The sequence below is a fragment of the Heliconius melpomene genome, chromosome 10, assembly GCF_056956725.1.
Source record: "Heliconius melpomene rosina isolate 202511_hmr_F chromosome 10, ASM5695672v1, whole genome shotgun sequence".
In the NCBI taxonomy this organism is placed as follows: Eukaryota; Metazoa; Arthropoda; class Insecta; order Lepidoptera; family Nymphalidae; genus Heliconius; species Heliconius melpomene.
In genome coordinates this window covers 14,548,282-14,570,256 of record NC_140398.1, presented here as the reverse complement: position 1 = coordinate 14,570,256, position 21,975 = coordinate 14,548,282, and the positions used below count along the sequence as shown (strand labels likewise).

The 21,975-nt window shown below is 31.5% G+C and overlaps 5 protein-coding genes across 7 annotated transcripts; 2 read left to right on the top strand and 3 right to left on the bottom strand.

The window, feature by feature from the left end:
• The first annotated feature begins 1,030 nt into the window (after positions 1-1,030).
• LOC146535843 (sodium-coupled monocarboxylate transporter 1-like) lies at positions 1,031-6,945 on the top strand. The gene is made up of 14 exons (XM_085190733.1): positions 1,031-1,333; positions 1,409-1,568; positions 2,068-2,133; positions 2,242-2,293; positions 2,379-2,446; positions 2,717-2,871; positions 3,341-3,481; positions 3,578-3,686; positions 3,905-4,014; positions 4,428-4,570; positions 4,774-4,901; positions 5,372-5,538; positions 6,108-6,330; positions 6,812-6,945. The coding sequence occupies exons 1-14, from the start codon at positions 1,122-1,124 to the stop codon at positions 6,881-6,883; spliced, it is 1,806 nt and encodes a 601-aa protein (XP_085046859.1). The 5' UTR covers positions 1,031-1,121; the 3' UTR covers positions 6,884-6,945.
• A 134-nt stretch (positions 6,946-7,079) lies between these two features.
• LOC146535842 (sodium-coupled monocarboxylate transporter 1-like) lies at positions 7,080-12,922 on the top strand. 2 transcript variants are annotated; one of them, XM_085190735.1, is made up of 13 exons: positions 7,095-7,459; positions 7,723-7,882; positions 7,972-8,037; positions 8,141-8,192; positions 8,370-8,437; positions 8,676-8,830; positions 9,116-9,256; positions 9,575-9,793; positions 10,000-10,139; positions 11,120-11,247; positions 11,530-11,693; positions 12,446-12,614; positions 12,748-12,922. In XM_085190735.1, the coding sequence occupies exons 1-13, from the start codon at positions 7,257-7,259 to the stop codon at positions 12,787-12,789; spliced, it is 1,707 nt and encodes a 568-aa protein (XP_085046861.1). In that variant the 5' UTR covers positions 7,095-7,256; the 3' UTR covers positions 12,790-12,922. The 2 variants fall into 2 exon arrangements, 1 of the variants encoding a protein (XP_085046861.1); XR_014878292.1 differs by lacking the exon at positions 11,530-11,693 and having other exon boundaries at positions 7,080-7,459.
• Positions 12,923-13,472: 550 nt separating this feature from the next.
• LOC146535841 (pancreatic triacylglycerol lipase-like) lies at positions 13,473-15,150 on the bottom strand. Its single transcript, XM_085190742.1, has 5 exons — positions 15,099-15,150; positions 14,820-15,006; positions 14,345-14,739; positions 13,911-14,244; positions 13,473-13,598 (listed from the first exon to the last, which is right to left on the bottom strand). The coding sequence occupies exons 1-5, from the start codon at positions 15,133-15,135 to the stop codon at positions 13,553-13,555; spliced, it is 999 nt and encodes a 332-aa protein (XP_085046868.1). The 5' UTR covers positions 15,136-15,150; the 3' UTR covers positions 13,473-13,552.
• Positions 15,151-15,977: 827 nt separating this feature from the next.
• LOC146535840 (pancreatic triacylglycerol lipase-like) lies at positions 15,978-17,861 on the bottom strand. 2 transcript variants are annotated; one of them, XM_085190744.1, is made up of 6 exons: positions 17,704-17,861; positions 17,467-17,641; positions 17,021-17,169; positions 16,628-16,870; positions 16,219-16,546; positions 15,978-16,067 (listed from the first exon to the last, which is right to left on the bottom strand). In XM_085190744.1, exons 1-6 carry the CDS (start codon positions 17,738-17,740, stop codon positions 16,037-16,039), a joined length of 963 nt encoding a protein of 320 aa, XP_085046870.1. In that variant the 5' UTR covers positions 17,741-17,861; the 3' UTR covers positions 15,978-16,036. The 2 variants fall into 2 exon arrangements, with proteins under 2 accessions (XP_085046870.1, XP_085046871.1); XM_085190745.1 differs by having other exon boundaries at positions 16,673-16,870.
• Positions 17,862-18,741: 880 nt separating this feature from the next.
• On the bottom strand, positions 18,742-21,858 carry LOC146535839 (pancreatic lipase-related protein 2-like). Its single transcript, XM_085191188.1, has 5 exons — positions 21,825-21,858; positions 20,315-20,480; positions 19,844-20,238; positions 19,362-19,689; positions 18,742-19,034 (listed from the first exon to the last, which is right to left on the bottom strand). Exons 1-5 carry the CDS (start codon positions 21,856-21,858, stop codon positions 18,989-18,991), a joined length of 969 nt encoding a protein of 322 aa, XP_085047314.1. The 3' UTR covers positions 18,742-18,988.
• Positions 21,859-21,975: the final 117 nt, after the last annotated feature.

The window sequence follows — 21,975 nt, the reverse complement described above, 5'->3', positions numbered from 1 at the left end:
CAAAATTTTATCATCAATAATCATGCCGGCAAAATTAAAAATAATTGTATCGGTGTAAAAATTATTTATGTTAAAAAAAAATTAAAATATAAGTAAAATAATATATATTTGAATAATATATGAGCCACCAAAGTGTGACTATAAAATCGACTGGCTGTGGGTTCGATCCCCACTCGAAGAAAATGAAATATTTATTTAAATTTATTTTCATTTATTTTCATTTCTTCGCTCTGGTGTCAAGGCAAAGCTCGGCGTTGTGTTTCGCCACTCAGCACACAATGCCTGCAGAATTCGGCGGAAAGTAGGGAACGGATATGTTTATTTATTTTTGATGCCAATAGTGGCGCAGGGGCACAAGCGCGTGACTCTAAGCGCGAGAGGTTGTGGGTTAGATTCCCAATCAAGGAAATAAAATATTTAATATTTTCATGTCTTCAAGCTAAAAAAAGTGCGGCGTTGAGTTCCGGATCGGAGTGTTTTAACACTAGGCTTTCTCTGTCTACTCTGCTACACTACCAAGGCAAGCGGAAAAAGGTTTACTTTGCCAGAAAAAGAGACCAAATTGTACTCTCTTTTCTAAGAATTAACATAATATTAACTTAATTTTAATTAATAAAAGTATTCTATTGTGAGATCTGTCACGATTTAGGTCGTGTGACGACCTAAGCAAAATGGCCGGTAACTTTAGGCAGAAGAACAAGAAAAGCCTAAACTCTAGCTTTGTGGGGTGCCATTGAAGAGTCATATATATCCAGCACAGGATGAAGACAGACTGATGATGATGACGATTAATAACTTTCGAAAATATATTGTAAATTTCTCTTTATAGTTACAAGAAACTATTTATTAAACTTTTTAGTTTTTCTTTTTAAGTTTAGTTATTTAATATATTTATCCCAAATATTTGTAACGTTATCCAACCTTGAAGTTTAAAATATGTAGATATTAGTCAGTTCCCGATTCGGTCCTGGTGAACTATTGGAGGGGCTCTCGCAACATCCTCTTTTAAATTGCGAGTTATCGTAATTGTTTCATTGTAACAGATTGAGTTTGTATCTGAAGTTCACGTGCCATTCTAGTAGCGACGACACTAAACTCTTCACAGAGCAGAGGTTCTCAGCATGAGTGAGTTAGATAGTGATGTTACTGATATGATATATCAAATGCAAAAGTTTTCATGGATAGATTACGTAGTATTTGTGTTAATGTTAGCAATAAGTGCATTTGTTGGTGTTTATTGGGGTTTCTTTAAGAAGCAGATGACACAAAATGATTATCTTCTCGGAGGTAGAAATATGAAAGTCGTTCCAGTTTCAATGTCATTGGTAGCTAGGCAAGTACCTCGTATTATATTTAAAAAAATAAAGTTTCTAGACTAAAAAGTAAACTAAAAAATATTTTCTTTTAGTTTTGTATCGGGGATAACATTACTTGGGTCTCCAACCGAGGTATACATGCATGGAACGCAGTATGCCTATATAATGGGAGGAATATTCCTCATGTCAATAGTCATGACGCAGGTCTATTTACCTGTTTTTCATGAGCTCAAAATAACTTCTAATTATGAGGTAAATAAATATAAATGTTTACTAATTTCATGATAAATTGATAATAAATTAATTATAATCGAGTAAAAATAGAAAATAATGAAGATAAGACTGGCAAATAATTCGTAGACAATATTCACGCTTTATCCCGCGCACAGCAGGTTAGGCAGAGGGAATCGTGTTAAGACACTCCGTTCCCCACTTTGTGCCGTATTCTGGAGGCATTGCGTGTTGAGTGGCAGAATTCAACGCCGTATCAACGTAGCGTCAATATTTAGGTGATTGTGGAAATTAGAAACTTTCATCGGCAACTACCGTATTCTATTGCGTTGAGGCTTAAAAAAATGTTAGGTATATATGGAAAACAAAAATATAAAAATACGGATTGCGTTATACTTACTAGTACTACACTACACTTTTGCAAACTCTACAAAGTTATTTAATTTTTACAAAAGAAAATGGAAATTATTTATCATTTTACAACTAAGTCACTAACAAACGTGTTTGTTTTAATTTTTAGTACTTATCCATGAGATTTGACAACAGAGTGCGGTTGTTTGGCTCGATACTTTTCGCTTTCACTTTAGTGAGTATTGGAGAAATTAAAAATTAAATTAGTGAAATATCATTAAGAACATGATTGTAGGTTCTCATCTCACTCTAAGGAATGTATAATCATTGTAATTATTTTCAGATAGGTTGGTTACCGATCGTCATTTATGTGCCAGCTTTAGCTTTCAACCAAGGTAAATAAATCTTAGTAAATTTTGAAATATGTATTAACATGTTTTTCCTATCGATTTGAGTATTGATTTAATTATTATATTTTAGTGACTGGAGTTGATATACATGTAATAACGCCAATTGTTTGTTTAGTGTGCATATTTTATACAAGTGCGGTAAGTATTTAGTTTTAATTTAATTAAATATGTACTTATATTGCTGTTATACCTACTACTTGAATTTATAGCTTTATTAACCCGCTGTATCCCGCAAGTAACAGGGTACGAAGAGGGAACCTAAAAACCTAACGACTCTCCGTTATGTCCATGTGGGACATAACGTTTTTATATTTTTTTCATTAAACTGTTATTGTATAACGGATTCAATTTTCTATTCACATAATTATGGTTTTCTAGAATTATTAAATAACATTCCTTATTTTAAAGGGCGGTCTCCAAGCTGTAGTATGGACAGATGTTATACAAATAACATCTATGGTGGGCGCCATGGCCTTAGTAGCTATAAAAGGGACTATGGATGTCGGTGGAGTGGGCGTTGTGTGGCAGAGAAATATGGAGAGTGGACGGATCGAAGCTCCTAAGTAAATTTTTGATTTCACTTATGTTACGAAAATTGTAGATGACGACAGCTTATGGTACCTATGTCTTTTTAATAACGGTTCCTTACTTGTTTATCAAAAATGAATATTTCAATGAACAAAAATATCATTTAATAGACCTTTCATTTGATTAGGTATATTTATAAAAGTTGATGGACTTAATACATATACTATTTATTAAAACAATTCAATTGAAAGCAAATTGATAAATGGTATTGTTTCCTGGCTTTTTCTCACTTCTTCACTCTTTTCGATATTGGGCAATAGATATCCAAATTGGTTGCTGTTTGGTCCTTCGTGCTGGACGATGTCTTCTTTCCATCACCCATTCTAGCGATCTCAGAGGTCATCGTTTGTTTACCAACCGAATAACGTGTTCCTTCTATCTTCACTTTCTTTCTTAACGAAGGTATCGTTATATAAAACGTTGAATATTATTTTTCCGTTTTAGTTGGGATCCGTTGCCAACAGCTCGTCATACAATATGGAACTTAGTTATAGGGGGTCTCATATACTGGTTACAAGCTAACGCTGTGAACCAAACCATGGTCCAACGATATTTGGCTCTACCTACGTTGCGAGGCGCTAAATGGTGAGAAAAAGGGAAACGTTATTACGTTTAAAAAATTATTAATATTACGTTTCTACGTAAAAAGGGTAAATATATCTAATATTTAAAAATTCACAGGGCCGTTGTCTTATTCTGCATTGGAATATCTATATTGTACTGCTTTTGTCTATATTGCGGGTTACTTATTTATGCGCGTTTCCACGATTGCGATCCATTACAAACTAAGGTATGTGAATAATATACATGTTACTTGCCCAGTTCACAATTTGTTGTAAATCATTCTATTTGGAAAATTAGCCTTATTATTATACCTATATTCATATTTATATATCTATTTGATTCCATTTCACAATTTTAAGATTCACAGCTCCATAAGTATATTACTAAATTATGTTTCAAAACGCGATTATAAACATTTTGTGTAAAAATATATTTTTTTTATAGTTAGCTAAGGCGAAAGATCAGTTACTGCCATTATTAGTCATGGACGTTTTAGGAGATTTCCCGGGTTTACCGGGGGTGTTTATTGCTGGCATCTTCAGTGCAGCATTGAGGTACGTTTTGCTAATAACAGTGTCTGTGTTCTGTATTATATTTACTTCATTTAAAGAAAATATTATGAATATTGTTATTATAGATTATTGTTCAAATAAAAAAATAAAGAAATATAGGTATTAAATTTGATATTTTATAGTGATATTTAACTTTATTTATTTTCAATCGGCTATGAACCAAATTTCCATGAGTAAAAGTTAAAGTTTCTTTGATCTCACTGGACAAAATGGCTATTATACAGTAAAGTAGGTATCGGATTAGTATATCACTAACACAAAATTATAAAATAGCCGGAAAATGGAAAGAGCAAGAGTACCTACACTCCTATAAATTTTCTCTAAAAATTATCTTTAAATATAAGGTTCCGATTTGTAATTTTTAAACTTAAACTTAAAGAAATTTATTTTTACAGTTCATTATCAACAAGTTTAAATTCAATGTCCGCAGTAGTTTTAGAAGACTTTTACAAACCATTTTTCAAACGACGGCTGTCAGACAGACAGACCAATTTTCTCTTAAAAGCCGTTGTTATACTTCTAGGAACTATATGTGTGGGTAAGTTGTATATAATTAGATATATACATTAAAATTTAAGTTATTCTGGTACAATAAGGGACTGCCTGACTCTATATCCGAGGGTTGAGGGTTTATGCGTAGGGAGGGGGTTGCTTGACCTTAACTTCGAAGTGATCTTTTTGTGTAAAGTTATTACAAAAGTATGGATATTTACGATTTTATAATCATTATATTATTTCCAGGTTTAGTATTTGTAGTTGAGAAAATGGGAACTATTTTACAATTAACAATGACGTTAGAGGCAATGACAATGGGTCCCCAACTTGGTGTATTTTCTATGGGGATTCTAATGCCCTGGATTGATGCTACGGTAATATTCACGAACTTTAAATGATTTTAACAACTCCTATTAAAAGTTCTCATTAATATTTACGTTATTTAATTAATACTATTTTCTTAAGGCTTTATTGAAAATATTAATTCTGAACACTTGATAATAATATAGATTGCTTGCAATGTTATTTCTAAAATTCTTAGCGTAAAAAAAGGAAAACAGCTTTTGAGTCCAAAAACATACTTTTTGGTAAGTAAATTAAGTAAGTTTATCGAAAAATATTAATATTAAAAAAATAAGAAAAGTGAAAGTAATGTTACAAAATGTTGCTTTTCAAAAGTATATGCTTTTAAGTTAATTCATTATAATATTCATCTTATTATGATTCTATTGTTATTGCTCTTATTCCTTATCGTATTTTTTTTCTTAAAAGCTTATTTTAAAAAAAATTTGGCTCTAAAGTTCTTAAGGACGTAATTTTTTTATAAAATATTCCAAATATATAGGCTGCGCTAGTTGGCGGCGCGGTCGGCCTCGCGTGTATGGCCTGGTGGTGTCTCTCAGCACAACTGGCGGTGGCGCGCGGCCTCGTGCCCGTGGCGCACAAGCCTCTCACTGTAGATGGATGTGCATATAATTATACTATTGTGGAAACAAGTGTTGTTAGTGAAACGTAAGTATAGATACCTACTTTACATTTTAAATGTTGAAGTCACGTAGAATGTTTGTGTTAACTACCTTAGAACTAACCTTATCTGGAGACAGAGTTTTTAAAATAAGTCGATAAAGGGCGCAAAATTGAAAATAAAAGGACAATATAATGCTATGTTTTTTCCGCTTAAGTGTACATAGCCGGATTGAAATTTGAAATGTCTTTTTATGAAATTAAAATTAACGAAATGATTGTAAGAAAGAGTCCCTATTGAGATAGCTTTAAACAAATAATCATTAAAAAGAGGAAGCATTCAATAATGATTTTCACTTATGGTTTTTAAGTGTAAATGAATAGTGTTAAGACACTCCGTTCCTCACATTTCGCAGAAATTTTCGAGACATTGTGTGTTTAGTGGTGAAACTTAACTACACCCTTTACCGTGTTGCCAGAACGAGATAATAGTGATATAGTCTTCTAAGTAGGAATTGAACTCGTCGCGTTTAGAACCTAACAGTCATATGCTGTGCTGGTGAGCTACAGTAGACTTGATATTTATAAAATATAGAAAGAACATGAAACTATTACAGTGCAGAAGTAAACCCAATGCTCCACGTGTCGTACATGTGGTACACGCTGGCGGGCGCCCTCATAACGGTGGTGGTGGGCGTGGTGGTGAGTAGGGGGCGCGCGGCGGCGGGCGTCGCGCACGTGCCGCCCGCGCCCAGACTGCTTGCGCCATGTGTTAGAAGAATGTGCAGGGAACCACCACATCCTACTGATGAACCTTTTATACGAGCTTATGGAAACAAGGTTAGTTATGGATTGTTTCTAGCTTTTATACAGCAGAGTAGACAGAGGGAACACCGTGATAAGACATTCCGTTCCCCATTTTCCGACTAAATGTGCTAAAGCATCGTGAGTTGAGTGCCAGAACTCAATTTGTCTTGTTACTATAACGAAGAATGAAAATTCTTCATTCCCCCTTTATTCCCCTTATTCAGTCGATCTCAGTCACGTAGTGCCAAAATTGCACTTATATTTTTCTTTATTTCCTAGTGTTTATGTCAGTCGAGTTTTCATTTCTATTTTATTTGCTAGCCACTTTATAAAGGTCTTTTTGGTATTGACTTATTATGAAATATTTATTATTCTATATTTTAAATTATTTATGAAACAATACGTAGATATGTATGCGCAGACTCCCTAAAGTATGGGATTTTACGTTAAAAGTAAGTATGTCCATACGAATATGTGAAAAGGAAAAGAAACATCAATTGTATTTCTATTCCAGAACCACCATCTAAATTCTACCTCAATCAATATGAAACCGATTACCGATACAGAATGCGAACAACGAAGCTGAAAACATTGATGTAAAAAGATTATAAATTTATTTATTATTTATTATAAATATTGTTAAATCAAGTTTTATTTTATTTTAATATGCCTTTAGCAAAATTAAGAAAAAAATTAAATGTGAATAAATATATATTATTTTATTCTTAAATTGAACAATGCAAAAATAATACAGGTCAAAGTCAGAGCAAGCTTAACTGGCAGAAGTTATTTTTACATTACAGGATATGCTTAATAAACTAAAATAGCATAAGAGGAAAATCGTAGGCGGTAATTGAAAAATTGGTGTCTTCGTAGGAACACTTTTAATTCAGAGATTATTGAGTGCGTGAGAGAGACACTAGACACTACTAGATACTCATAGTATATAGAATATAAATATGGATAGAGACGTTATTGAAGTCAGAAAAACTTTTCAGCATTTTTCATGGATCGATTATTCAATTTTTGTGTTTATGTTAACCGCGTGTGGTGGTATTGGGATTTATTATGGTTTTGTTAAGAAACAGAACTCGACTGAAGATTATTTGATGGGGGGAAGGAATATGAAGCTAGTGCCAGTTTGTTTTTCTTTAGTTGCCAGGTATGTATTTAGATTATTTTATTAGTACAAAATTTACAGCATAATCACTACGCATTAAATAAATAGTGATATTTAAGACTGAGAAATGAAGTAGACTGAAATCTGGAAGCCAGAGTAATGCTTTCAGAGTCTGTTACTAGTACTTCCGAATGGAAAACAACTTGCTATCTTAAATAATATTTGTTTTTATTGTATGCTAAATATCAAATTTAATAGATTCGCCTAAGAAAGAAAATAGTCAATAATAGTCAAATCGTGTGCAGCTTTTTTTCAGGCATATCGCTATTAGGAATACCCACAGAGCTTTACGTACATGGAACTTCCTACGTTTTTACTACGATCGGAGCTTTGTTAATGTCTTTTATAGTTACATACACTTTCATTCCAGTCTTACATGAATTACAATTGACATCTGTGTACGAGGTAAGAAATATTTATTTAGTTTAAATGTTAGTAAGCTATCCTTGTAAATTTCATATATTTTAATATATTTTTATTTTTATTCTTTTTAGTATCTGGAATTACGTTACGATAAAAGGACGAGGATTTTTGGATCAGTTATATTCAGCGTTTATTTGGTAATATTCCAAATTGTATAAAAATAAAATAATTGGTGTTAGATATTAAGAAAAGTCTAAATGATGAAATTTAAAATAAACATGTGTCCTTTTTGTTTTTCAGATGGCTTGGCTTCCTATAGTCATTTATGTTCCAGCTTTGGCATTCAATCAGGGTATATTTTTTCACATATACGATATTTATTTTAACATTTTTATATAAGTTTGTATGGACGCAGGGCAATTTTCACTTAACTAAATTTTTTATACGTTTATAAAATAAGTATTGTATATTTATTTAATTTTCAATTATTATTATATTTTTTTTAATGAAAGTAACAACTTTTTTACAGTGACTGGTGTAAATATACACATTATATCACCCTTAGTGTGCCTTGTTTGTATATTTTATACATGTGTGGTGAGTAAAAAAAAATAGCAAGTACTTGTAAGAGTCTATTTGCATATTATACAATAACTTTACTTTAAAATTAGAAATTATTAATAGAAATGCTTAAATAAATAAATAGTCTGTATAGCAATGCGTCACAGGAATAGGGTAAAATAGAAACAAAAACATTTTCATATATATATATCACTAAGCCAAAACCGAAGTTAACTTTAACCTATTTTATACTAAGAAATAAATTTTATTTTAGGGAGGTATAAAAGCTGTGGTATGGACAGATGTAATGCAAACGATTGTTATGATCGGAGCCATGTTCTTAGTTGTAGTGAAGGGAACAGTAATAGTTGGAGGACTTGATGAAGTTATTGCTAGGAATTGGGAAACCAAACGATTGGAACTGCCAAGGTAAAATGCTTATTATACCTTTAATATCAGGTGAAGAAGATCTATGAGAAACAAAAAAACTCAAAACACACGCATAACAAACAGAAACATGAAGATTGAATTAAAATTTCACTTATGATAAATATGGTCGTTAATTAACAAGATAATTAAACTTACTTTTCTAAAAGCGTCTCACATTCCTTAAGTGTGGAATAGCAATGATAAATAATCATTTGAAAAACAAAACTTGTTTTAAAATTTGTTTACTTCATTTAAATTTTAAACATCAAAAAATTTTTTTTTCAGTTTTACTTTAGATATGACCGTACGTCATTCAATCTGGTCAGTTTCAATAGGGTCCATGTTTTATTGGACTGGAAATATAGCTGTAAATCAGTCGATGATGCAAAGGTTTCTTGCGTTGTCAGATCTGAAGATGTCGAAAAGGTGATATTTTTAATATACATATTGATTTGTACATAGCGGGTTAGGCAGAGGGCACCTAGAAACCTAGTGTTCAGACACTCCGTTCCCATTAAGGCACTCCTGTTCCCCACTTTCCGTCGAATTCTGGAGGCGTTGTGTGTACGCTGTGACACATGTTGAATTTCTTATCTCAAAACGTATTTCCCAGTCCGTTCAGGTCCTCTTCAAGATGATTCGGGAAAAGGTAATATTGGTTGCCCATAAGCACTATTGTGCGTATAAGGTTATTAGATTAAATACAATTTTAATTAGATTGCGATTAATAATTCGTTTTTACAGAGCCGTATGGGGATTTTTAGGTGGCGTCATATTTATAGTATCAATGTGCAGTTATTGCGGACTCTTAGCATATGCCCGATATTATGAATGCGATCCCTTAGATTCAAAATTAGCTCTAGCTAAGGATCAGCTACTTCCCTTACTTGTTATGGACGTGCTGGAGGAGTGGAAGGGCATGCCTGGAATATTTGTTGCTGGGGTCTTTAGTGCAGCCTTGAGGTGAATATGTTGAGGGCCACAATGTTTAATAAAATCAGCTTGTGCACGCTGTAGCACACAGGAGGGAAGGCAGAGGGAACGTAGTGTTGAGATACTCCATTCTCCACTTACCGCCGAATTTTTTGAAATAGAAAATTTTTGCCTTTCTCTTTTTTTAAATTTCCTTTTTTAACAAGTATAATATAATTGTCCTTATACATTTACAGTTCACTATCTACTGGGTTAAATTCAATGGCAGCTGTCGTATTAGAAGATTTTTGGAAACCTTTCTTACCCAAATTGAGTCAAAGGCAAACTCAAATACTTGTAAGATCTGTTGTAGTTGTACTCGGCTGTATTTGTGTTGGTAAGAAAAAATCTTATTTTTTGTTTTTATTGTAGGCATAATGTATCTCTGGTTTAGCTTAACCTTTTGTTTCGTATATAACAGAGTAGCTTAGGTAGGCTTTTCATCCATTTTCCACTGAATTTTAAAGATGTTTCGCTTTGTCTTGTTACAAAAGGGAGGAAATTAATATATGAATGGTTCGTTTCCCTAAGTATAAATTGAACCCAAAACCTTGTAACGAATTTGAACAAAATTCTGAGTGCGCAAAATTTTAATACTAACTTCTCTTTATCTCCCTCATATATGTAGGATATATGTACATGAAAATAAATTTACACATTATCTATATATATAAAAAGGACTTGTCCTCACTGACTAAGGTAAGACGCACGCACAGCCGTAACCGCTATGCGTAGAAACGTTAAATTTGGACAAAAGTTTATTTTTGTAATCTGGACATCCACTAAGAAGGGATTTTGAAAAATTTTAACCCTAAAGCGGTGAAATAGGGGTTCAAAGTTTGTATGGAAAAATCTTTAAAACGCCACCGATTATTATAAAATTTGAAATTTAGACTCTTAAAAATATTTAATTGAACATGTGTTTCATGGTTTTCTAGAATTCAACCCCTAAGGGTGCAAATAAGGGGTTGGAAGTTTGTATGGATTTTTTTTATATCGGCATCGATTTTTATAAAATTTGAAATTCAGACTCATAAAAATATTTCATTGAACACGTGTTTCACGGCTTATTAGAATTTACCCCCAAACTGAAAATAATTTCATAAATATATTTAATAAATATTCGTATGATTCAAGCGGGTGAAGCCGCGCCGGTCGACTAGTGAATGATAAAGGTCAAAATTTAATAGTGAAAACTGTTGAAATTTCATTTTGATGGTCCTATAGAATTTAATAATGAAAACTGTTAAAATAAATATATATTTTCTTAATCAATATATTTAGGTCATTATAATATTGATTTGATTTATTTTTTAGGACTAGTATTTGTAGTAGAAAGACTGGGTTCGGTACTACAGTTGGCGATGAGTCTTTCCTCAGCATCGATGGGACCACTCACAGGAATATTTATTATGGGATTATTTTTACCAATGATTGATGGTGTTGTAAGTATTATTAATGTTAAGATAAATACTAAAGTAAAATAAATAGTATATGGAAATAGGCTCGGTTCCGTTAATTATTGTGTAGAACTGTATAATATATTCCCTTTTATCGCAGAGTTCAATTGAGCTGTAACGCCAGATACTTAGCTAATACGGCGTTAAGTTCCGCCACTCAATGTCTCGAAATTAAACGAAGAATATCCACTATCTTTTCACAGATTGTCTTAATTGCATATATATTTTTAATATTACTTCTCAAAAATATATTATATTTTTATATAGAGCGCCCTAAGTGGTGGGGTGGTGGGGTTGATAAGCGCTTGGTGGATTGCTGCATATTCACAGTTGGCGCAAACACAAGGTCTTTTGACCTTTGAAGAGAAAGAACGATACACGTTCAATTGTTCCTATACTTTTGTTAATGACGAGATTCGTGAAAGTACTGGGTAGGTATGCTTTTTATATATTTTTGCCTAACGTGCCTCTCTAAATTGACGAAAATTGGACAAAAAAATTGTTCTAATATCAGGTTCTTATTATAATTATAATTTATGTAATTTATTTGTAAACGGCTCATACTATGTGACTTTCAAAACATCCTCATTCCTTCTTCAATAGTATTATCGTTTATTGTAATGATAGCATATAAGGATTAACTAATTATCACTCTCTCTATCACATATTTGAAATCATATAAGAACTTTATATCTCAATTATTTCCTTGAATTAAGATTATATATATAATTTTCCCGTTCCCGTCGAAATTTCGAGAACTTTCCATTCCTATTGTTCCCCTTTAACCTTTTCAATAACAGAATATTTTACGATCACCCTAACAAATAGAATATTGAAACGTCAACCAATTTCCGACCGTTTTATCAACCAATATTCCTTATAATTTATATGTATTATTTTAAAATAAAAATTAATAAATCAGCTTCACGCTGTATCCCGCTCATAGCAGGGCAGGCAGAGGAAACCTAGTGTTAAAACACTTCGTTCCCCACTTTACGCTAAATTATGGAGGCATTCCGTGTTGAGTGGCAGAACTCAGCGCTGCTCTTTATATTTTTATTAATTATATGTATATTTTTATTGTATATTTTTTAATTATCCTGTATATTTTTAATTATATTAATAACTTTAATCCGCAAGCTTTATTACATATCAACATAAATACCTATTTTTTTATTTTTAGGGAGGTGCCATTCCTGTATAGAATATCGTATTTATGGATCACCGCATTTGGTTGTATAGTCACAGTGGTAGTCGCGTGTTTAGTGAGCTTGAGAACTTCGTCTAAACCCCGAAATGACCATAGACTGTATGCACCATTTTTCCGATCAAGACTGCTGGAGAGAAATGAGGTATTTAGATTCCTTCTAAGAATATTTATTAAAGTAATATGATATTTATTATAAAGAATTGAAATTAACTAATTACGTATTTTTTAAAATAAAAAAAAAAAAGAAAATGTATAACGTTTTTATCATTTTGCAGATTTTACAACCGCACCTGGATTTGAGGACTTTAGCAAAATAAAATAATATAAATTCATATTTCAAAATTTAATTAAGCTATTGTAATTTAATATTAATTTAACTTAATTTAGTAATAAATAAGGATTGTTTTTTTGTATAATAAGGTTGATAATAAATTGAAATATTTGAGTAAATATTATTTATCGATGTTAGAGTTTAGCTTAATTTACTTAATCTATTTTTAAACGGTTTTTGTGCGTAAATTTCTAGTTATGACGTCTTTTAAATTTTTAAATATGATTAATTATAGATTTTAAATAGAGATACTTTTAACGATAAGATAAGATATTAGTATTTAGAAGAGTTATACCTAGTAAATGCGAATTTAAATTTTGTATACTATTATCGTCTTAATGACGTTTAATAGTGCGAATGATCACGCCATGGTTGATTAGATATTTTAATAATAATATTAGAGGGCGTGTTGTTGTTCTCTTTTATATGAAAAACAGTAATTAAACTTTAGGATGAGAACGAATCAACAATCAACATCAATAACAACAGACATTTTTTAGTGTTCTATAATGCCGTCATTTATAAAGTTTAAATGGATATAAAAATGCATTTACTTTTTTGTATTGGTACTTGGTGCTAATAATCAACTGGACCGAAACTGGACTTAAATCTTTGATTACAAAATATTTTATTTAATTGAAGATGAGAAGGAATAATAGAAAATAAACCTTTCAGTTATATATAAAATTATATATTTGTAAGCGTTATTTCTAAATACTAATTATTAAAAATAAATAAGATCATTTGTTTTAGAAAGGCCATGCGCTTCCTGTTGTTAGTCCATAAAGTCCATCTCTGAAATAACCAAAATAATATAAATTAATTATAAATTTTAGGTTGAATGTTCATTTAAATTAATAATTTCAATTAGAGCAATATTTCAAAATATATGAAAATTATCCCTTGTCGAAATTGATACCAAAATAACCACGTTTTCACACTCTAACTGCTTATATACCTACGTAACTTTTATATGTCGTGTATGTCATCTTAATTAAACATATTGTGATCGTACTATTTTAATCAATGGAACAAAAATTATACGAAATTATGCAAATTCATATAAATATTAAATTATATAAATATGAATCATATTTGATTACTTACCCTCGTTTGTTTAAATTTGCGTTACCAAGAGGTAGGGAAGCGCCAGAACACTGGTTATTTTCAGCTTCTCTAAGGTTGTTACAACGTCTACCAACTAAATGATTACTCCTTACACTAGAAGCAAACAGCTGTGGTGCGCGTCTGTGAGAGCACATGCTGTTTCCACATCCAGGCTGACGGTTTCTACCACCATTAGGATAGAAGTCGGCGCCGCAAATAGGATCCATAATACCAAGAAGACCACCGTCAGTGTGAATGCACTCAACGTAAACTCCGGAGTTGCGATTTAAAGCATTTGAATTTCCTCCCCACTGTGGACCCGCAGGATCCATACCTACATTTTATAAAAGAAAATAATAAAAAATATGCGTCTATATAAAATAAAAATAAGCGTCTTGATAAGTATTATAACAACCCAAAAACAATATACCAACCAGTGATGCGTTGAGGACGGGTAGGGGCCGCGCGACCTGCGTTACCCACTACGTGAGCACCCAAGCTGTGGCCAAGTAAGTGCACATTGTTCCAATTTCCACCGGCAGTATTGAATAAGAAGGTTAGGAAATTGGCAAGATGCACACCCACATCAGGAACAGCACGAACAGAGGTTGTATACATTCCACTAGACGTTCTTCTCCAGTCAACAATGATAACATTAACATCTGAGACTGCTAAGAATGCAGATGTAATGAGTGGATTCATGTCGGTGTTCCCGTCGCTGTTCCACCCGTGCGCAATCACTTTAGTTGGACGGTTTCCTCTGTAGTTGGAGTTATGGATGGAGTTGGCGTTTCCGTTTACTAATATTTGACGATTTGTTGGGTTTTGCCTGGTAATAAAATAAAAATATATATTAACATTTTTAAGAAACTTCTTTTATTTATTATTTGTAAATATTTCTTAATATACCTGGTGAAAAGCCAGTATTCATTACGAGCTCCGTTTCTAGCGTTCAGTAAAATTTCATCAACAGGAGCTTGAAGGTCTACAAGATGAGGTTTTCCTTCGCCATCAGGCATCCAGATATATCGGCTTTCACCGTCCACATAGTGACTATTATCCCCTGGTACCAGAGGAATTGCACTGCCAGAGCATACTACAATAATGTTAGAAAATATTAATGAAAGAAATATTAATTGATTAAAAAGACATCGATAAATTAAACAATTCATTATTCATTAAACTAACATGTTACTGTAGCGAACAAGATTAATAAACTTTTCATGATTGTTTATTACCGCGATATTCAGTAAAAGTGATGTTGTATTTATGGAAGAAGTAATCTATTAAGATTAGTTTATCATTGAAATTTATCAGAAAATTAATATTATAGATAAATTAACACACCACACATGTACGTCATATGTTACGATTTTCGTTAGTTTGCAATTTAGCTTAATGAGAGTCAAATATAATCTATCTATATATATAAAATCGAAAGGTCACTCACTCATCACGAAATCTCAGAAACTACAAGTGCTAGGAATCTCAAATTTTGCATAGGAGTTATTTATAGGACGTAGGTGCTCGCTAAGACGGGAATTTGCAATATTAGACTTCTGAGGGGTTGTTTTTGAGGTCGAAAGTTTGTATGAAACTTCGTTACTATAAATGCTAGGAGTCTCAAATTTTGCTAACGTCACTAGGACGTAGTCATGGAGACAGAAATTAATAATAACATAGTTCACGCGGGCGAAACCGCGAGTGGGCCGCTAGTCTATATATATAAAATCGAAAGGTCACTCACTCATCACGAAATCTCAGAAAGTACATGTGCTAGGAATCTCAAATTTTGCATAGGAGTTATTTATAGGACGTAGGTGCCCGCTAAGACGGGAATTTGCAATAATCGACTTCTAAGGGGTTGTTTTTGGGGTTGAAAGTTTATATGAAACTTCGTTACTATAAATGCTAGGAGTCTCAAATTTTGCATGGACGTCACTTATAGGACGTAGGTACTTACTTATAGGTCTCGACAGGACTCAAGACTTGGCTTTTTATTTACAGGTTGTTTTGGGGGTATTTCATGATTTGAACAAATTATAAAGAGATAAAGGAAATAACTGATACAGGTCGTATTGATTTATTTCGATTTTCAAGATTTTGATGGCGTAAGTAGTTTTTAATCAATCTGTATTTACTCGGAATATTCCAGTCCTGAAAAAATATGAATACAATAAAAAAGAAACAAGTAAATAAAGTTATTTGGTTTTCTTCTTGCTGTAGATAAGTATACATTTTTATATATATAACTTGTTTCAAAACTAATCATGAAACGAAATGCAGTAACATTCATAAATTTTATTACCTTGACTTATTCAAGTCACTGTTTCCCATTGGGTAAATATTTCCTTTGCACACATCCTTTTTTGCGTCTTTCAAGCTATCGCATTCATTTGCATATAAATGATTATATTTCACCGAGGCAGCCATGTACTCATAACCTTTGCTGTGAGAACATACACTAATCCAACATCCCGGCATCTTGGAGCCGCCGTTTGGATAGAAATCTGCATCACCACAAGGTTCCTTATAGCCGTAAAGGTTACTTGTATGTATTACTTCAACGTATTGTGCATCTGTTTCTTTTAATCGACTTTTATCTTTTGTCCAGAGTGGTCCAGCGGGATCTAAAGCTGCAATATAAATGTATAAGAACACTGAATTTACATTTATGCGCATAACGAAGGCACACAATGAAGAATTTCCGCTCATACCTGTTATTCTTCTAATATGCGATTTTGTATGCCGGCCTGCATTACCTGCAATATGTGCTCCAAGACTAAATCCGACAAGGTGAATATTACTATACGATGCTCCTAAAGAAACAAGCCATTCGATAAATTCACCGAGTCCTTGCCCCAATGTGACTACCCCATATTTAGCTGTCAAATAATTACGATTGGCCAGTTCGCTCCACTCGAAAACAATTACATTTACATCGTCGTCTTGGAGAAATGCTGAAAGGGTGCTGAAATTTTAATATTTTTCAATTGAACATATCATACATATATGTTTTTTTACTGTTGTTATTTAGGTAAAATCTATGTTTTATTCAAATTTAATTTAAAAATTGTTTTAAAATTTTTAAATGGTATTTAATTTGTTACCTTCCCTGAGTAATTGGTTCATATCGTTAGTACCACTCCCAAGCCATCCGTGAATTAAAAATACTATTGTTTTATTGAAATCCAAATGAGATTTCAAAATACTGTCTACGTCTTTATAAATGAGAGACTCATATTGGTTTGGATTATTTCTGCCAAACGAAAAGATAATTATTTTACAAATACAATTCTTTTTTCCAAAATATTTTAAATTTTAAATTTTTACTAAAATGCAATATCTTAACATTCCATCTAATTTATTATATACATATTTTTAGTTATTTGTGATTATGAAGAAATATTCTTTGTGTATGATAAAACTCAAATACTGAAAATACTTAAGGCAAGCTCTATCAAAAGTATAATTTAACACAAATATCATTTAACACTCTTACATATTTTATATATTATTATAATATATTTATCATAAAATTATTAAAATACTTAACCGTGTGTGTAACCAGTAGTTATAATTGCTTGGCTGTCTGGCATATATTGCTATAATATCTTCATCTACTGGCTCATTAGTATCAACAAGGTGAAGCGAGCCATCACCATCCCCAGGAAATAAAAAGAATCTTTCTTCATCGTTATATTGTTCTTTTAATATATTTGCAGAACTAACTGTAGATAAAAATATTAATATAGTTGAATTTCAAAATAAAGTAAATATTTTCATGCATTACCTGTTATAAATACAATTATAATAAACAACTGATTCATTTTATGAGAACACTGGATCACTGTTGTTGGACTAGTTAAAATTATTCCCTTTAAAACAATGCGTACTTCTCGAAACTATCTTTATCTTTTGATTAGTTTGATAACATGCACCTAACTGTTACATTTTAACTATAAATATTTAATAATAGTTTTAGTTTATTATTGTACGTATATTCTAAATTGTAGGATTTTTTAAACTGTCAGATACTATATATTCAGATAAGATATCGAGGTGAGATTATCTTTTTTTATAGGTATACTGAAGATTTTATCTTAATGTTTTGGAAGATGAAAATGAAAAGTCGAATTACTAATCTTGCCTCTTCCTTCTGAAAGTGAAGGATTATTAGATTACGAATTTTCGTCTAATTACCTAAAACTTAGTGTCACAATATAAGCCGGAAATAGATAAGGCTAAACGTCATATCTCCTATCTACATGATAAAGAAACAAAAATGCCTTTCTAATTGACGTAAAATCATCAATTATTACTTACACAATATAATTTAATAGTAAATATAGACGATGCTGAATGCTAATTACTAGTTTTAATCAATAATAATCCTCTTGGCACAGTTACTGAATTACTTTTATGGAGGTCAATTAATGTATAGCTTATGATTAACTAACAATTGATTATTAGAATATAGATAAAGGTAAACGACGCCAACGTGGTTTAATTATTAAGTGCACTAAGCGATGGATTGAAGGTCGATCCCCGATCGGGGATACTTATATTTAAAGATATTTACTTTCTAAGTAGGGTCAGATAAAGCAGCAGTTGTACCCCTTGCAACATGCGCAAAAAACTAGTAGAGTTAGACTTAAAGTTTGTGAAATTAAAAACGATATAATAAATCTAAATACTTATATAATAGATCAACAGATTTTAGATGTTATTTAGGAGATTTTTAAAAACAATTTCATATTGATCTAATCATTAATGATTCAATAGAATTTTAATGAAAAAACTTATCTATAACAAAAGATTAGGCAGATAATTAATAGATTAAGATGTTTATTTATCAATCATAGTATGTTTTTATATTAGGTACATTGTTTTGTTTTCATTTGGTTTTGAGAGATTGCAAGAGTGTAGTACATTCTGAAGATTCAATCAAATATTATAAATTCAAAGTCAATTAACAATTTACTTTAAATATTTTTTACTTTGAAAATTGTTTTTAAAGTTTCCTTAGGTGTATACAATTTTGTGAAGTACGCAACTAATTAAATTAAAGTTGTCCTTTAAAAAGGCCACATGCTTCCAGTAGATAATGCATAGATACCATATCTGAAATGAACAGAAAATAAAATAAAATATATACAAATACGATACTTGCGAGTGTTATAAACGTAATATTGTTTAAGGCGTCTAGGAAAGTTTGTTAGATAGTGCAACTGAAACCGTGTAGTTGTACTAAGCACATGTAACGGATGCGGGTTATATAATTATTGTAGGCAAAAAATAAAGCTTACAACATACATTTTTCTACACACTACCATATTAAAAAGAAGGTAGAGAAAGGAATAATAACCTGTCAACCTACAAAATGAAGCCTTACAATCTACAATATACCAAAAAAATAATAACAATTCTTTAATAAATCATAGCATTTACCCAGACTTTGTTAAGTTTCCATTTCCCATGTTCAGAATATCACCAGTACATCGGTTGAGAACAGCTTGTAATAAATTTGAGCAACGTCTTCCTTCAAAATGGTTTTTCTTTACGCTTGAAGCGAAAAATTCATAAGATCGAGCATGAGCGCACTGATTGGTGTCACAACCTGGCTGTGACCTTGCGCCGTTTGGATAAAAATCCGCATGAGCTATAGGTTCTGTAATTCCTCGTGCTAAGATGTTTGAATGAATAGCTTCAACGTATTGACCAGATTTTTCGTTCAATGCAAAAGAATTGCTCCAGAAAGGACCGGCTGGATCCAACCCTGTAATGAATAGAAGAACATATAATTTTATATTGATATTTTCTTAAAGATAGAAAATTAATAATAATTTACAATAAATCCCATTATTTTAAAAATATTTAAAAATAATAAAAGTAAGAAAACTACAAGTAGTTAACACAATATGTTTGCAGACCAGTGATTCTTCTGGATCGGCCATTCACATATCTTCCAGCGTTACCGACCAAATGTGCTCCTAGACTGTACCCAATAAGATGTACATTATCCCAGTTGCCACCTTCAACATTAATAAGCCATTCTAAGAAGTTTCCCAGAAATCGCCCAGCAGCTGGCACTCTTACAGATGCACTGACATAGTTTCCCTTAGCACTTACTCTCCAATCTAGGACTATCACATTTACGTCATAATTATCTAAATATGCTGATGTGATCATAGTGTTCACTGGAGAATGACCATCGCGGTTCCATCCATGAGCTATCACTTTTATCGGCTTCTCACTGTCATAATTGGAAGATCGTACGGAATTAATATCACCATTAACGATAATTTGAGGAGACCTCGGATTTTTTCTGTAATGTTAATGGTATTAAATGTAAAAATTCATAAATATTAATATATTAGTATACAATATGATTATAAAAATACCTCGTAAAAAGCCAATATTCATTGTTATCTACAGCTTCCAAAAGATTTTTATTTATAGCGCTTTCGAAATTTTCATAAATCGGTAATTCTTCTATGTTTAAGTTTTCTTCATCAGCAGGTACATATTTTTCTTTTGAAACTATATTAATAGCTGTACCGGCACAAACTAGAACGGTTAAAATATTTATTATTTATATTTTAGTTATTTAGTATTTAGGAAAATATTGATTGCTTTCATCTCAGTAGATTATATCCAAATACAGACACCCCGCCATCAAATATAAAAGGCTTTAGGCAGATAGAAAGAATACCATACTTACATGCCAAATACGAAATCAGAAGAAATATATTTTTCATATTTTGTATACTAATACAACTGAATATTTTTAGTAATGGCACGGATGTTTAATTAATTATTTTATATAAGTTCATAATTTATGTGATAACCAATCATTATAATCTAATAAGTAGTCTAGCATCTTTGTTCAATACAATTAGTGCGTGATTGATATAACAGTTTGCGTGAAAGATTGTGGCCATATGGTTATGTTTTTTTTGTAAACTATGTAACAAATACTATGTTACATTTCAAAACTTCTTCTTCTTAAACTTTTTATCAGATTTAAAGTCAATACAAGCTGTTTCATTTAATGAACGAATCTTCATTTAATGAGTGAAATTTAATGAATCATTTAATTTAATAATTATTAGAAAGGTAGTTTAAGATATAAATAAGATTATTCCACATTAATCGGAATAGGTACAGAAGGGAAGTGATAAGCTATTACGTTTTCCATATTATTCAATTCATTAAAGATATTGGCATTGTAATAATTTAGGCTCAAGACAGTTAGAGAAATTAGTACCCTATCACTTTCTTTTATAATTCAACTCTCCGCCACTCTTTGCCTCGTTACCAGAGCAAAGAAATGAAAATATTATATATCCAAAACCTGTCGCGTTTTTTACTTGAATATTGATACCTAGATGATTAGAAAATAATAAGTAAGTTACATAGTTTATATTTATATCGAAATACTCTAAATTTATAATAACTTATTTGAGCTCTGCCTTACTCATTTCTTTGAAAAGCAACAGAAAGCAACAGTTAAGATAAAAAATTATAGTTTAGGTTAAAATGAAAATTAACGGACGCCTTGTTCATAAAAATAATCTTAATTCGTTTATGTGTAATTGATATTAAATAAAGGTATATATAGGCTATAGGTAGATTAAGTACGTAATACAAAATAATTTTAAATATCAAATCTGGTAGGAGACATCTAAATGAAATAGAAAAATAACATGATTTAATAAAATCATTGTTTTGTAAACTTGAATTCAGTTTGTATTCAAACTATAATAAAGCGTAGTGTTTACTTCCACCACTTATCTCGCAATGCCTCGAAAATTTGGCGGTAAATGGAGGACGGAAGTGTCTTAGTGGGAACGAAGTGTCTTAACACTAGGTTTCCAGATTCCTTCTGCCATCTTGCTATGTGCAAGATACAGGGCAACGCTAAAGATATTTCTCTAACTGCCATATTCTATTGCACAGTGGGACTACTTTAAAGTAAAAATGTGTCCATTTGACCCGCACGACTCTATGGATAATTGACACTATTTGAAATAAAGAAAAAAAAGAAAATTGTTTATAATTG